The sequence below is a fragment of the Cucurbita pepo genome, chromosome LG02 (genome assembly GCF_002806865.2).
Source record: "Cucurbita pepo subsp. pepo cultivar mu-cu-16 chromosome LG02, ASM280686v2, whole genome shotgun sequence".
Classification (NCBI taxonomy): domain Eukaryota; kingdom Viridiplantae; phylum Streptophyta; class Magnoliopsida; order Cucurbitales; family Cucurbitaceae; genus Cucurbita; species Cucurbita pepo.
In genome coordinates this window covers 11,075,653-11,090,832 of record NC_036639.1, presented here as the reverse complement: position 1 = coordinate 11,090,832, position 15,180 = coordinate 11,075,653, and the positions used below count along the sequence as shown (strand labels likewise).

Genomic DNA, 15,180 nt, shown 5'->3' with positions numbered 1-15,180 from the left:
ATATTTTATTTAGAAACATTTGAAAGAACAACATTATGCAATCGACGCCAATAATAATTTAAACTCACTAGATTTTGTGATAGGTTTACAAAATTTACTAAAAAATCCTTAAAAGTTGAGATTCCAAATTGCTTTTTCCCTTTAAAAACATTGCCACTCACCATTACTTTGGGTACGTCTCCAAACCCCTTTTTGTAATTTTGCTTCATTTGGCTGTGGGAATCCAATGCCCCTTCATTTTTCCCCAAACATAAGTCAAAAATAATTTTCTTTATTAAAAAAAAAAAAAAAAAATAGCCAATAAAAATATGGGCTTCTAAACAATTGCCTCCCCCACGGCCCACCCATGTGCCCTGCTGGCTTGATGTGATATTCATGTGATTCAATTAATATGGTAAAGAAATTTAGCAATCTACCCTTCTTTTTATAAAATTATTTCAACCCTATGCTTCAATTTTAATTAAATATTCACGTCACATATTTGTTTATTATATTATATGTTATGAATATATATTTTTTTAATAGAGATACATAAATGTAGGGAAAATGCATTAAATTAGTAATTAATCTATTATAATTATAAATTTTTTTAAAAAAAGTGTCCAAAATACACTTCCCAGTTGGAAATTGTAGTACATAATTATAACAACGGCAACATTAAATTATATAATTGAAAATATTATGATATATAATTTAGAACTGTGGGCCACACTTTTGTTCAGCCTCCCCAGCCTTCTTGCTTCCTTCTTCCTCTGATATTTACTAACCCGGAGTCCTCCAATCATGTATTGCCACGTCAACCTCTCTCGTCTTTCTCAAACCCTAAAATTCTTGCCGATGAAGGTCTGCCCGAACTGCCAATTAGGGGGTGCCACGTTGTAGGTGGTGGAAGTCCTTCTGTCACTGCCTGTGACTCTAAATGAAAGGGCCTGCCCCACTAACACGGCGTTTGACTGCCAGTTTTGACCCCAGTTACGGCTCATGCTCATCCAGCCTGTGCGCGTGCCTTTCACGCTAACCTTCACGATATCCCCTGCACCTGCAACGTTGGTGATTAAAACCAGGTTGAAGTACCGGAACCCGTGGATTGTGTAACGTATCCCCCCTTGCTTCCGGCATGGCACCCTGCGTAATTATGCTCCATTAGCCCTCTTACTAAACCGTCATTTCACATATCCAAAATATATTTAAAACTCTCATAATTTTGTTTAATTAGTATAATCAACTGAGAAAATACGACGGAGTGGGGGGAAGAGGCTGACCGGCGGTAGGCGACGGGGACGATACCAGCGCGGTACTCGGCGATTTTAAGGAACATAGGCATCGCCAAATCGAAATGTGGCCGAGGAGGGTTACACCAACCGCCATTGTCACTGGGCAGAGCAAAATTAGGCGGGCAGAAGTTCGTGGCCGTAATCATAATCGAAGGGCTGCCCGAATGGCACCATCTCGGGTCATTCGCACATTTAATCTCGAAACAGGCACCACAGCTCAGCCCATTATTGAATAGCGCTGTGCTCAACGCCGCCGTGTTCACGCCGTAGCCTTGGCTGTACAAATTCCCATACCCACAAGCCCCACCTGCACAAAAACCCAAAACCAAAAACCAAAATCAATATCCCATTACCCATTTGACCTTCAATCTCATTATTTCACTATCCCGGCGTACCCATTGTGCCGGAGGCGTCGGAGCCGCCGTAGAAGGTGGCGTGAGCACTCTCCCAAGGACCGCCGGAGTAGACGCCGGGGATTCTCGCAGTAGCCGACCACATTGTAGAGATAAGAGATGCAATACAGAGGAGAATCGCCGTTGTAGCCATTTTTTTTGGTTGAAAGCAATAACTGAAAAGAGAAGAGAAAGTGAGAGTGAGAGAGTGGGAAGTGGGCATTTGGGGAAGAAGGGATATGGGAGTACTTATGGTGTAAAACGGGATTTTGTGAATTTACGAATATCTCCCTCATTTAATGTCAGAATCTTTTGTGTATGTATGTGTGAAAACAGTTTCTAGGACATCTTTTCTTTTTCTTTCTTTTTTCACTACAAAAGTAAAAAATAAAAAAAATAAATAATTGATTTTGAGGCCTTAATTTAGTAGATCCATGTGATGATATATTAAAAAATATAATATAGTTCAATAACATTTTTCTTATGTATAATTTTTTACTCTATGTTACGTTTAATTTACAAACTTTATACATATATATAATCACGTATTGATTATTGAGACATTTATTTGAAAATAAGGCAACAAATTTGAGTGAAAGCAGCTTGATTCATGTCTAGACAAAATGAAGCGAGATAAAAGGACAATGACGTGAAAATTCACAATTTGAACAAATTATGTGTAATTCTAGATATACTCGTTAAACTAGGACCCACGTGACACAAGTAAATCAAGGTTTTTTTTCGTAAGGATTGTTTAGTTACATGACTAAGCCATTGTATATGATCTCGTCTGATGACTAAATAATTACAAACATAACTAAAATTTTAAAAGTAAAATATTGTGACAGCTTAAAGATTGAGCGTTTCTGATAATTGAGTACAAGGTTGGCATAAAAATTAAAATATACTTGATTGTAACTTCCTTTCATTGTCGCATTAATCACATGAGGCTGACATTAATTAGCAATCGACTTCTTTAATTTTTTTTTAGTAAAAGACATTTTCTCGATACATTATTCTTCAAGCTTATTTTGTTTTACTTGCATAATTGTCACGCTGGATTATATGAAGCGTTACATATTAAATGGTAAATTTCTTAAAATTACATCAATAATATAATTTTTTTCACAAACCCTTTTATCCTAACATAATAATAAGAGTAATAATAATTCAAGAAAAAATGGTTGAAAAAAAAGGGATTTTATTTATTAAAAGAAACAAAAATTAGATCTAATGTGAAATTAATTAATAATTAGTTTTCAATAATATTTGTGTTATATATGAGATAAAATGGAAATGAAATGGAACCCAGCTATATACGCTAAAGCTCCAACATTCTCTCTCTTACGTGTCAACGCGCTTTCTCGCATAGAGTAAATATTCGTAGACTGTTTTACCCTTTTTAACCACTAACTTTTTTTTACTATAATTGTTTCGACCAATAGGATTTACTAATTCTTGTTATTTTTCTATAAATGTTTTTATATTTCTTTTTCATATCTGTAATTATGACTTTTTATGATATAATTGAGACTTTATTTGACACACTTTGTTTGTTATAAACTTTCCTCGTGCGTTTAGCTTGGTCACTTAACTTAGCCTACAAGCTCGAGTTTGATGTTAAAAGAGATGAGACGTAAGCAATTATTGTAAAAAATATATAAGAGAAGTGCTGAGACATAAGATTTCAATATTGACTTTAGAAAAGGCAAGCCAGTAAGATTAATGTTGTATCGCCATTGACTTTAATACCATTTATAACAATCTAACTCCATCATTAACAAATATTTTCTGCTTTGTTCTATTACACGTCGCTGTCAGCCTCACGGTTTTAAAACATGTCTATTAAAGAGAGATTTTCACACCCTTGTAAGGAATGTTTCGTTCCCTTCTCCTACCGACATGGAACTCACAAATGTTAACTTCAAACGTAGAATATTTTCATTTTATTCTACTCGTGGACAAGTGTGCACATTTCAAGATTATAAAATTTAAGAAATAAATTTTAATTAATATTCATTACTTGAAATTTACATTATATTCCTACCTTTTCATATTTCATATTTTATTATTGTATTATTGTTTTATTTATGACATAAAATGAACAAAAATATATTTTATTTGAAATAATTAATTGTGTAAATATATATAAGAAAAGAAAACTTTATTTAATAAAAAAGAAAAGCAAAAGAAAATAATGATAAATAGGTAAAAGTGAAAAGCGCGTCACGTCCATACGTCCAATCCAAAATCAGCTCCCATGTGCTCGTCCCACAGTTTCAGACAGCTAATACATGTGGACAAATAATCTTCCCCCACGTGGCATACGTATTCGAGAAATAATTCCCTGAATGCGGGACCAGCCTGTTCCTCTGTGCCCTTATTGCCCCTTGATCGCCACGTGGTAGAACTCATGCACTGTGATTAATCCCAATTGCAGAGTTGCCACGTGCGCGCGCGTGTCAGTTTGTCAATTTTATGTTCGTTATGCCTAATCATATGAACTGTAGGGTACCCCATGGAGATCTAAGACATCGATCCAAAATTTAAGGTATTGTTCATTTTTATTTATTTATTATCATTATTTCTTTTTTAAGGAGCGACTTTAATATGGAAAAAAAAAAAAAATAGACTCGAAACTTTTTTTTCCATGTGGATCGAGATCGAACTATTAATTTTTTATATAAATAAATTTATCTCTTATTTATCAAATCATATTTAGATAGATGTAAAAAAATTAATTAGGCATACAAGATATATACGTCGAAAATTTAACAAAATTGTAATTTTTTTTTGTACGAATGATCCAAAATATCGGGCTCATTATCTATCTAATCAACTTAAAAAAAATAAGGTTATATATCCTTTTGCGAACGTCAACATTCATAGTAAAATTACCATATTTCCCTTCACCCGACTCTTTTTCTCACTCTCTTTTAAAGTTGATAGGCTCATATTACATTAAATTTACTTTAAACTTTTGACTTGTTTATAAAATTAGGTAAAAAAAAAAAATAAAAATAAAAATAAATTATTTGCCCTTCCGTTTTTACCCTTGGTTTCAAAATTATCATCTCTACCTAATTATAACAGAAAGGAAAGACCAAATAAAAAAAGACAAACAAAAAAAACATAAGAAAAGTTAAAAACTTTAAAAATACACGAAAGAAAAACAAAATTATAAATTTAGAAAAATTAAACACCTAGTGCTAAGGATCTAAGGATCTGAGAGATAGATTGACTCAATTTCAAGTTACACTTACACTAACAAGGTACACCTTCATTTTCGGTGGCTTAATCATAAGAACTCAAAAATAAAGTGTACTTGAATTTGGATTTTTTTTAGTCGAAGTTTAAGAAATTTGGAACTTAAGCGTTAAGTTATTTTGTTATTAGACAAATTTGAAACATGTGGAAAGGAGTGTTTGATGGTATAGATGTTGGTCAATCTTTGGGTTTGGAGTTTCTTATATGGACATTAATGAACACATAAAGAATCCCATTATCTGTATCTTTACAAACAATTGAAACTATAATTTTTATGTATTTGATGAAAGTCAATGCTCAAATATCCAAGTATTGAACAACTCACCCCACTAGGGTTTGTCTTTTTATAATTTAGAATCAAATGTTGGGGGCATCTTTAACTTTATTTATATGCAAAATGGCTATTCAATTACCTTTTCATATGTCGTTTTTGGTAACAAATGATGTTCTTTTTTACCTTATAAAACAACCATAATGAAAATGCCACAATATGAGTCGACTAACGAACCTTTGCTTTAAGACGAACCAACTTTTTTGGTACTTTATTTTTCTTATAAAATAAGAAAATTTCGATGAAAAGTTACGGGTAAGTTCATTGAATTGAATTAACTTGGATATGCAACCTATCGAACCTAATTATGTTGGAGGAAAACGTATTTGAATTGAGCTTTAAATTAGGTAAATAGCTAAAGCTTTTTGGTCCCTATTATTCGAAACGATCGTTCTCTTTATTTTAATAAAAATTCTCGTTAAATAAGATTTGGGTTGAAGGCATTCTTTTTGAAGCTTCATTGAATGAAGTGCAAGTTTAAAGGTATTGAAGTATGAGATCTATGGTCCAAATTCAATGCAATGTGCAAATAAGGCAACCTCATCTTGGATGGATTTTGAGTTGGCATATTCCCCTAAAGGGTGTTTTGAGAGTGACCATTAGAACTAGCCTTCGTATTCTATCCAGATATAGAATTCAAACTACACGGAAGGAATTGGAGAAATCTTTTTGATTTATCCGAATTTTTAAGTTGGTTGAGTTAGTGGCCCGAGTAATATGAATAGAGTTCACAGTCAAACCTAACCAAACCCTCTACATGAGGTTCAGATATTAGATATTCACCCGTCATACTCATCACTAACATCCATAACAAACTTGGTGACATCCTCCCCCATCTAATTGGTTGACGTCCCTGTCAACCGACTACTTTTAAACCTGGCGATATGGGTGGCGGCGGAGTCCAGATCTTCGGTGCGTTCCAAGCTGGTTTCCTCCGTAGGGAGATTCTTCCATTTGACAAGGAATTCGCGAATCGTCCGTACAGGTCTTCCTATCTTCCTAAATCTGTCGGCTAGGATCTTCTCTATTTCTTTGCTGTCTCTTTGTTTCAGATCGATGCTCGGTCTCGTGATTCTTAATCTGCATAATAATCTTAAAAGTATGGTAGGGGTTGGTTGAATTGTAACCCTATTTTTGGGTTTACACGTAAAAAAAATTCAACCCACCTGAATTTTTTATTTTTAAAAAGTTCAACTTAACTCAACTTAACTTTTATGGCTTGGGTAGGATAGACAGTAGAGTGGGTTAGTTAGGTTACCGAGTCATATGAACACTAATTCAAAACTAAACTATCTATCGATACGGGATCTTTTTAGCAAAGGAAAAAAGGCAAAACTATAGTAGCTTAAGTCGAAAGTGAAGAACATAGCACGATAGAATTATATAAATAATTATTAAAAAAAAGGAAGAAGAAAGAATTGGGGTATGGTTTGAATTAAAATGAAATTTGATGGTTATCTTTTAGACAAAACAATGGAACCACATGGGATGTCCAAGTTTCCAACTAGGTTTCAAAAGCTGTCTTTGCCCAAACATTGCTTCTTGCATTCAATAATATTCTATCAACAACTTTGGCTTCTCCCTCAATCAACCCTCTAATTATTTCTCAATATCATGCAAACCCTATTCGAACCACTAAAGTGCTAAATTACGATGTTATTATTAACGTTTTCAATATATCGATAATAATTTGAATCGAACGAACGAACGAACCAATATTATATTTGGACATGTAATTAGTTTGCTACTCACCAAGCTAGCTAGCTATCATTAATAACTTTGATGGGTCTTTGTCCAAACAAATTCATTTCACTTACCAAAGTTAAGTTTCTCTCCCCTCTTTAAATATAAAATAAATATGAGCCACAAAATTTTAAATTTTTCCCAAGATAATAAATGAACCATACAACATAATTCATCTCACTCACTAAATATGATTTAATGATATACCTATATTTTGAGCATAATATAAGGAACGACGTTTAAGTAAAGAAAGAGTACATGTGTCACGATTCATGTTCAAGATTTAGATTAGGTCACATTACATACTATTTGTTTCTAAGAGTGAAGACTATCATAAGTGAAATGAAGTTTCTATAATTTAGTCACAAAAAAGGTATCATTAGGATGTCTCTCATTTGGATATAGTCTTTTTTCATTCATGTATTCATGCGTTACTCGAGTGTCGCAACATGAATGTATCGAGACTATGTTGAATGAAAGTGATCTTGAATTTGTCACTAAAACTAAGGAATACCCACATAAAAAAAATGTGTAGTGAACGACGAACACGTATTTAATGGAAACAAAACGACCCATTTAAGTAGCTTTGCATTATAGAGAGCAAAGGAAAAAGGACCACAAAATTGAAGGGAAGTCTAGAAAAGCAAATGGAAAAGGAGAGAGCATTAAATTGAAGTAAATGGAGGAAAAGAAACCTCCCAACACCCACAAAATTTAAAGCCCAATAAAAGAAAAGTGAACAAAAAATAAGTAGAGATCAAAAAATAACTTCTTTTTAGATCACTTTTATGGGGCCCAAACCTCTTTCCCACTCCATCTAAATTCATAAAAGAGATGTCCAAAATCCAAGAATCTTCTATTACTTTAATTCAAACACGTCGTACCAAATAATGAAAAAGCTAAGCGTGTACGAAGATTGGATCAATATGGAATTTTTTTTAGATCAGCTTAAAATTTTGAGTTGGTTGTGTTAATGACCTGAACGATCTAAACAGAGTTCATACCCCAACCTAACCCAACCAAACTTTATCCCTTATTTTTGGATTGGGTTGAGTTTGGTGGTCGGTAAAGGGTGCAAATGGTGAAATTATTAAGAATTGGGAATAAGGATTTGGGCTCACAAATGGAGAAATTATGAGCCCGAGGCCTCGTTCAATGTAGAAAGTTTTGGGAAGTGGACTATGACTGAACGCCAAGGCCCATTATCCCCACTTTCTGTGCGATACGGTCACGTTATCTACGTTTCTCGCTTCTTAAGAGTGAACAATATCCCCACAAATCAACACGAGTTCTTCTTCTATCATGTTTTGTCCTCACTTACATGCATCTCAGGAGAATTTCCAAAAAGTCGGCAAACGTAGAATTGTTCCAACCAAAGCACGCTTATGGGTGTAGGCTGTAATTTTAATTTTTCTTTTAAGTCTTTCTTAATCATCCTATCCCTCTAGGATCACTCTTATTCGGACGTTGTCTTGGTTCATTCATATACTCTTCCTTTACTCGGATGTCACATACTTACCAACTTTCACCCTTGTTCGTCCTCAAACCAAATTTTACTGGGAGAGATATGGCTCTCATGCTATTTGTAACAACTCATGCTAAATTCGACATTCGATGGCTCCACATTCTTCTGCATCTCCTACGTTTCTCTTTTCTAACAAATGAACACTGTTTCCACAAACCAACCTGAGTTCTTCTAGCCTGCTTTGTTCTCACTTACATGCATACAGAAGAATTTCCAAGAGGTCACCCAACATAAAATTACTACAAACAAAACATATTTAACCATAAAGTTCTTATATTTAGTCATCGAAAAGGAAAGTGTACCTGGCGAGTATATGTACTAACTTTCCTTTCTTAGGTCAATCTCATTCGAATATGATTTTGGTTCATTCATATAATTCTCTTTATTCAGTGTAACAAAATAAGAATATCAAAATGACGGCATTCGAAAGAAATTTTCAATATTTTTTAGAAACTAGGTTTAAAATCTAATCTTGTTACTTATCGTTAACTTAAAAGGAAAAATAATTATTTTGGTCACGGTTATTATTCGCTCGTAAATAAATAACTTAACATTAAATATATATTTTACCTTTTAATTTTACCTCTAAACTTAAACTTTCTCTTTCAATAAATTAGTAATTAAATTTTATTTATAGCTTTATCGCCTATATTTAATAATAGAAAAAAAGAGTAAAAAAATCTCTTTTAACACTAATTTAATCCAAAAAATAAAGGAATGATAAAAGTTCTTGAACAATATATAGATTTGAAGAAATATATATGAAGATTTGAAGAAATATTAGTCAACAAAGTGATGAAGTGTTGAAAACTAAATTCAAAGGTCTGTTGAAGATAATGCAAATACGTGCACGAGATCCACCAGAAAGTTTTTTGTTCCATTGAAGTGAAAGCAAATCTTGATGCTGATTTCAGCCCAGAATTGGTTGATTTTCCGACGATTCGGCTACCCATTCCCTCCAAATCAACCAACATTAGACTCAAACCGTGGCACCCATCAATCTCTTCCCCTTAATTTCATATTCAATCGATTCAATCGATTCTGCAACTGACCCCAAATGGGGTTCCTCCGCCTCTAGAATTTGATTACACATCTTCTGTTTCTAATCCAATCTTGTTCATGGCGAGGGATACACCCGTCGCCCACGTTGAAATCAAGTGCCATTCTCTTCGTGAGGACCCGGAATTTCAACCGGCGGATCAACGGCCTTTGACGGCGCCTGCCAGATTACGGCCGTCGACGAGTTTTACGGCCGGATTTGATCTGTTCCAGCCGTTTAAGAAGTGGGTTTCGTGGTTGGTGCCGATGTTTGTGGCTGCGAATTCCGTTGTGTTCTTTATTTCTATGTACGTTAACGATTGCCCTAAGAACTCTGCCTCTTGCGTCGGTAGATTTTTGGGCAGATTCTCGTTTCAGCCACTTAAAGAGAATCCCCTTCTTGGCCCTTCTTCTTCAACGTGAGTTTCTATTTCTCCCATTGGGGTTTCGTTGGGTTTCTTTCTAATTAATCTACTGTTTATCGATGGAAGATGAGTAATGATTATGAATCTGGATTCTCTCCATTGTTGCATTTGATTGTGTTATGCTCTCTGAATCTGAAATTTCTTTTTCTGTTCAAATCATCTGGGGATCATTGTGTTATGTTCTATCTAGTTTTAGAACAGTGTAGAGATGGCAATATCATTTTGTTGTTTGAATGTAATTTGTAGATGAACATGGCTGCACAAAATGATGTGTGTATCAGTAAACGTTGCTAGTTGGTGAACTTTTGTTGAGATTTCTGGTGCCATTCGGTTAGGATTATGTGGGTGAATGAATTCATCTGCTATATGATATTGCATCGGAGCTTTCTTTCTCAATTGTCACTCTATTGAATTTCCATATTTCAGATTAGAAAAGATGGGTGCTCTGGAAGTTGATAAAGTGGTTTATGGGCACCAGCCATGGAGACTGATCTCTTGTATGTGGCTACATGCAGGGGTGTTCCATATACTTGCTAATATGCTCAGTCTTGTTTTCATTGGAATTCACCTCGAGCAAGAATTCGGTTTCGGTATGAACGCTATTTGTTCGAAATTGTTTTTCAAGATTCAATGCCTTATTAAGTTTTCATGAGTGTTTTTACNCTTGTTCTTCAAGATTCAATGCCTTATTAAGTTTTCATGAGTGTTTTTACCAAACAACGAAAGCATTGATATTGTAATTAACCTCATTCAGACCATATAGTTTCTTTTTCTGATAACAGCTTCATATTCTTATTGTAGAACAGTGATGATTTTGTTTCTGTGTTCATTTTTTCTTATCTATAGTTCGAATTGGGATGATATACGTTGTATCCGGGTTTGGTGGGAGTTTGTTGTCGTCTCTGTTTATTCAGTCGGGTATCTCAGTAGGTGCTTCGGGTGCTCTCTTTGGTCTCCTAGGAGGCATGTTGTCGGAGCTCCTTACGAATTGGACAATATATGCAAATAAGGTAAACGAAGTTCGAAATGGAAAAGTCACTTGATGACAATCTATGCATTGTCTAGTAACTGACTCAAAATCTTTGATGAAGCTTGCAGCCTTGTTGACACTCCTCTTCATCATCACAATCAATTTGGCCGTGGGAGTGCTTCCTCATGTTGATAATTATGCTCATATTGGAGGATTTATCTCGGGTTTTCTTCTCGGGTTTGTGTTTTTGGTACGCCCTCAGTTTGAATGGGTTAGCCAACGAGATGCACCTCGTAGATATAATTCAATTTCGGTATCTAAGTATAAGCCATATCAGTATGTGCTATGGATTGTGTCTCTGGTGTTACTGATTGCTTGGTAAATGCTTATTTTGCATTTCATCTCATTTGAAGTTCTTGTGTTTGAACTGCTGAATTCATGTAGTTGTTTACTTCAACAGGTTTGCAGTTGGTTTGGTCTTTCTCTTTAGAGGGGAAAATTTGAACGATCACTGTTCGTGGTGCCATTATTTGAGCTGCATTCCCACATCAAAATGGAACTGCAACGCGCAGAGGTTCACTTGTGAGGTAACTAACTGCTCTTCTCTTGCCTCAAATCTGTTCAAATCCTAGTTTACCATGAACTTTACACATGTTCTGTAGCCGAAAGTCTCGTGCCCAAAACTAATGTCAATGTCTGATCGGTTCGAGTCGTCTATACATTAGATTGAATATGAATCTCTTTTTTCTCTAAAATGTGGGTGGGTTGGCCTGTTTGGGCTATTGAAAAGGAGTTGGAAATCAAACCTCCTAGCGTTTTAAAAACCTTGAGGAAGCCCGAAAGAGAAAACTCAAAGAGGATAATATCTGCTAGCGGTGTGCTTGGACCGTTACGCAAACCTCTTAGTCATCTCGATTTTCTATGCAGTTTGAAATGTCAAAATCGTATTTCTCAACATGCCTGTTTCGGAGACACTTTTCAAATACGTTTCTGCATTTGTTTCTGAAACTGTTTTTCGAAATTACGATGGATGACTCGAAAACGTCAATGTATATAGAGAACCAATCCTTTAAAGCTCAACGTCCTCCCTCCCCTGTTCAAGAAAAGGAAAGAAAGCTTGACATTTCTAAACTTTGTAACATTATTGCAGTCGAGTCGACTGGGGAATCAGCTGAACATGACGTGCCTAAGCAACGGGAGAAGCGGCTCCTATTCGATAGCCAGTAGCTCCCCGGAGCTACAACAGATATGTTCTCAGCTCTGCAATTGATGTGTGTTAGTAAAAGACATAAAAGTAGATACTGATAGATTNCACTGATAGAGAGAGGTCTTGTGCCATGATTGTTTGATGAGCCATGTATATGCCACATTAGTAGTCTTGTCTTCTTCATACAACAAACTAGTCTAGTCTGTGCCTAGCTCAGATTATGGAATTAACACAAAAACTTGTCTTCCTCATCTCTCAAATCTCAGAGTTCCCTGTATCTCTTTTCTTATGACAAACTTTCTTTTCCCCCCATGAACTTTCCCACTCTTATTGTCACAACAAGGCCAAAGTCTAGTGTAGAGGTAGAGATTGTGGCTCGACATGGAAACGAGCTCAACGAGCTTGAAGACTCAGATGATAAGGAAGGCAAGGCAAGGCGAGGGAGGAGCAAAAGGCCTTCTAAATCAATATCAAAACGACTCAATGTTTAAAATGTTTGATTTCTTAGAAAAGTCTAATCAGTCTAACCCAACCCATACGAGTTAGATTCGGTTATGCACTTATTTAGATTTGGTTGGGTGTTGATTCGTTGTTTATCTAAAATTGAGTTGGTCCAAACTAACTTTGTAGTTAATTTTAAAATATATATTTTTATATTTTTGGATATATATAAACAAAGAACAAATATTTTAAAGTGAGTTTATTATTTAATAAAAATTTAATTGGACTAAAAAAGATTTATGAGTATTTTTTTGAAATTAAAAAAAAAAAAAAAAGATAATTAAAAAATGTATTTTAAATAAACAGTAAAATTGGAAAAGTAATTTATAATTGAGAAGCAACGACGAAAGCATAGTCATGGCCATTACTATTAGCCCCACAGAGAGGAGTGAAAGAACTCAAAATTTGAAGAAGAAGACAGATTCTGGAGAACCAGAAACCCATTTTCCACCATAAATTCTTTGTCCCTTCCAAATTCCCTCTATAACTCCGACCTGATAACATCTCCGTCTCATGTTCACGACCACCGTCCATGGCCGCCACACGCACCTCCTTCTTTCGCCATCTCACAAAACCCACCGTTTCCGAACTCACCAGAACCATTCGCTCCGCCCACCCCTTTCATCTTGTTCGATTCTCCGCCAGGACTGCCAACAACGCCCTTTCCTCTTCCGACGAACTCGTTCAAGGCCCCTCTTGCATATTCGTTGGCCCCATCGAGACCGCCAGTAAAGAAACCCTTGAGGCTCTTTACCTTCAGGTTTGTGGATTACGCCTTTCCTTTCACTTTCTTTATTCTCGACGTCTCTTCTTGGTGTTGAACTTGTTTGATTTTCATTTTGCTTAGGCTAGGGATGCGTATTACAGTGGTCAACCGTTGATCGTTGATGATATGTTCGACAGAGTCGAGGTAAGCTCGGGAAAGGGATTAGTTTCTCGTTGAATTAGTCACTCTCCTCTAATTTTTCAATTTCATTGAATCAGTTGAAACTGAGGTGGTTTGGTTCAAAATCTGTGGTCAAATATCCTCGTTGCAGTCTTAGACGCCAATCGACGTATGCGGATGCTGAGGTGATTTTTCTTCTCATTTCTTTCTTTCTTCAGCTAATGGTTCTTAGGATAAAGTTTGGTTTATCATAAAAAATCGCCCTCTGTTTTCCCTTTTTGCTTGCTTCGTTTGAATATTCAATGACATGGATGTAGGGCAGGAAGATCTATCACAGGTTCTAGCATTAGCAGGCATATGGTCGGTGTTCCTGGCACTTGGCTGTTCAGCATGTCTTGTTCCCCTAATCTGCACAGCTGATTTAGTTTTCAAGGATCCACTCAGTTTAGGACTTTCCTATAACAGCCAAGGATCTGCATTTGAGTTTCTTTCAGCTATAAATGCTATCCTCTTCATAGCATTTGGGTCTCTGATTGGCTACCCAATTGCTACAGCTTCTGGTAAATTGTTGCTCCTATACATTACATGAACTGAAGAAGGCAATCTCAGAAATCTAATTTTCTTCATTAGGCTCTCATGTTCATGGTTATGCTTAGCTTATTTCAGACTATTTACTGGCTTTTGGCTTGGCTATTGCTGCAGTGGGAGTACTTCAGGGCTTGTGGAGAAATGATTTGGTGGCCCTTAAAGGAGCTTGCCCAAATTGTGGAGAAGAAGTATGTTTATCCATCAATATGTTGAATAATGGCTTTGGATCCATTCCTGTATGCATTTTTTCCCTTATTGCTATATAGAGTTACCTGTTGAAATTACTCTCTTTTAGGTGTTTGCATTTGTGAGATCAGATCGTGCCAATGGCTCTCCTCATAGATCAGACTGTCATGTTTGTGAATGCTTGTTGGAATTCCGGATCAAGTTTGAGGTAATTTTGCTTTTGTTCAACTATTAATTCCTTTTCCCCGAGGAATTCAACGTGAAAGTGATCATACTAAGAATTGGATACTTTTCCATTGAGGCATTTTTCTGAATAGTATCTCCTTCTCCTTAGGACAGGGGAAAGGATTTTCATCCCTGAAATTTTTAGTCAATTAACACTCCGGTGGCTATAAAACTAATACTCCTATCTGCTTCTGGTTTACATTTGCTACCAAGAAACGTCTGAAGAGAAAGACGCTTAATCTCTGAGGTTGGTATTGTGCAGAAATCGAGCTCAAGACAAGGTCGACAATGGGTTTATGGGCGCATCTACTTCGTAAGGGGTAAAAGAAGGCGCCAAAGATAGCTGTAGGATGTCAACTCCAGACGTAAGAGCAACTTGTCTATATTCCACCACATGATTCTTGGTGATTACAAATCAAGTTAGCTGCTGCCAGTAGTTCATAATCTTTCATCATCTTCATCCAATGTGGTTTGCATATTCAATTTGTAATCTTTTATCTCCCAGCCCAAGAACTGATAGTTGGTCATAAACAATTGGAAAATTGTAGGAAACTTATAATATTCTCATCGTGCCTTCTAAGTTTCTAAATCCATGTGATTAGACATTCAGATTTCTTGCATC

The 15,180-nt window shown here is 35.7% G+C and overlaps 3 protein-coding genes across 3 annotated transcripts; 2 read left to right on the top strand and 1 right to left on the bottom strand.

Annotated features, from left to right (window-relative positions):
* Nucleotides 1–584: 584 nt before the first annotated feature.
* LOC111787430 (expansin-A4-like) lies at nucleotides 585–1,905 on the bottom strand. The gene is made up of 3 exons (XM_023667389.1): nucleotides 1,670–1,905; nucleotides 1,263–1,581; nucleotides 585–1,125 (listed from the first exon to the last, which is right to left on the bottom strand). Exons 1-3 carry the CDS (start codon nucleotides 1,887–1,889, stop codon nucleotides 816–818), a joined length of 849 nt encoding a protein of 282 aa, XP_023523157.1. The 5' UTR covers nucleotides 1,890–1,905; the 3' UTR covers nucleotides 585–815.
* A 7,348-nt stretch (nucleotides 1,906–9,253) lies between these two features.
* Nucleotides 9,254–12,270, top strand: LOC111787251 (RHOMBOID-like protein 1). The gene is made up of 6 exons (XM_023667326.1): nucleotides 9,254–9,989; nucleotides 10,422–10,585; nucleotides 10,842–11,005; nucleotides 11,087–11,343; nucleotides 11,426–11,552; nucleotides 12,116–12,270. The coding sequence occupies exons 1-6, from the start codon at nucleotides 9,652–9,654 to the stop codon at nucleotides 12,233–12,235; spliced, it is 1,170 nt and encodes a 389-aa protein (XP_023523094.1). The 5' UTR covers nucleotides 9,254–9,651; the 3' UTR covers nucleotides 12,236–12,270.
* Nucleotides 12,271–13,018: 748 nt separating this feature from the next.
* On the top strand, nucleotides 13,019–15,171 carry LOC111787428 (PGR5-like protein 1A, chloroplastic). The gene is made up of 7 exons (XM_023667387.1): nucleotides 13,019–13,433; nucleotides 13,521–13,583; nucleotides 13,658–13,744; nucleotides 13,882–14,119; nucleotides 14,262–14,335; nucleotides 14,443–14,541; nucleotides 14,821–15,171. Exons 1-7 carry the CDS (start codon nucleotides 13,206–13,208, stop codon nucleotides 14,899–14,901), a joined length of 870 nt encoding a protein of 289 aa, XP_023523155.1. The 5' UTR covers nucleotides 13,019–13,205; the 3' UTR covers nucleotides 14,902–15,171.
* Nucleotides 15,172–15,180: the final 9 nt, after the last annotated feature.

Coding starts and splice junctions, on each gene's coding strand:
- LOC111787428 (XM_023667387.1), top strand. CDS start 13,206: ATGGCCGCCACACGCACCTCCTTCTTTCGCCATCTCACAAAACCCACC. Junction 14,120..14,261: donor CCCAATTGCTACAGCTTCTG/GTAAATTGTTGC, acceptor CTATTGCTGCAG/TGGGAGTACTTCAGGGCTTG. Junction 14,336..14,442: donor GCCCAAATTGTGGAGAAGAA/GTATGTTTATCC, acceptor ACTCTCTTTTAG/GTGTTTGCATTTGTGAGATC.
- LOC111787430 (XM_023667389.1), bottom strand. CDS start 1,889: ATGCCCACTTCCCACTCTCTCACTCTCACTTTCTCTTCTCTTTTCAGT. Junction 1,582..1,669: donor CGACGCCTCCGGCACAATGG/GTACGCCGGGAT, acceptor GTTTTTGTGCAG/GTGGGGCTTGTGGGTATGGG. Junction 1,126..1,262: donor GTCCCCGTCGCCTACCGCCG/GTCAGCCTCTTC, acceptor ATAATTACGCAG/GGTGCCATGCCGGAAGCAAG.
- LOC111787251 (XM_023667326.1), top strand. CDS start 9,652: ATGGCGAGGGATACACCCGTCGCCCACGTTGAAATCAAGTGCCATTCT. Junction 10,586..10,841: donor CGAGCAAGAATTCGGTTTCG/GTATGAACGCTA, acceptor TCTTATCTATAG/TTCGAATTGGGATGATATAC. Junction 11,553..12,115: donor CGCAGAGGTTCACTTGTGAG/GTAACTAACTGC, acceptor ACATTATTGCAG/TCGAGTCGACTGGGGAATCA.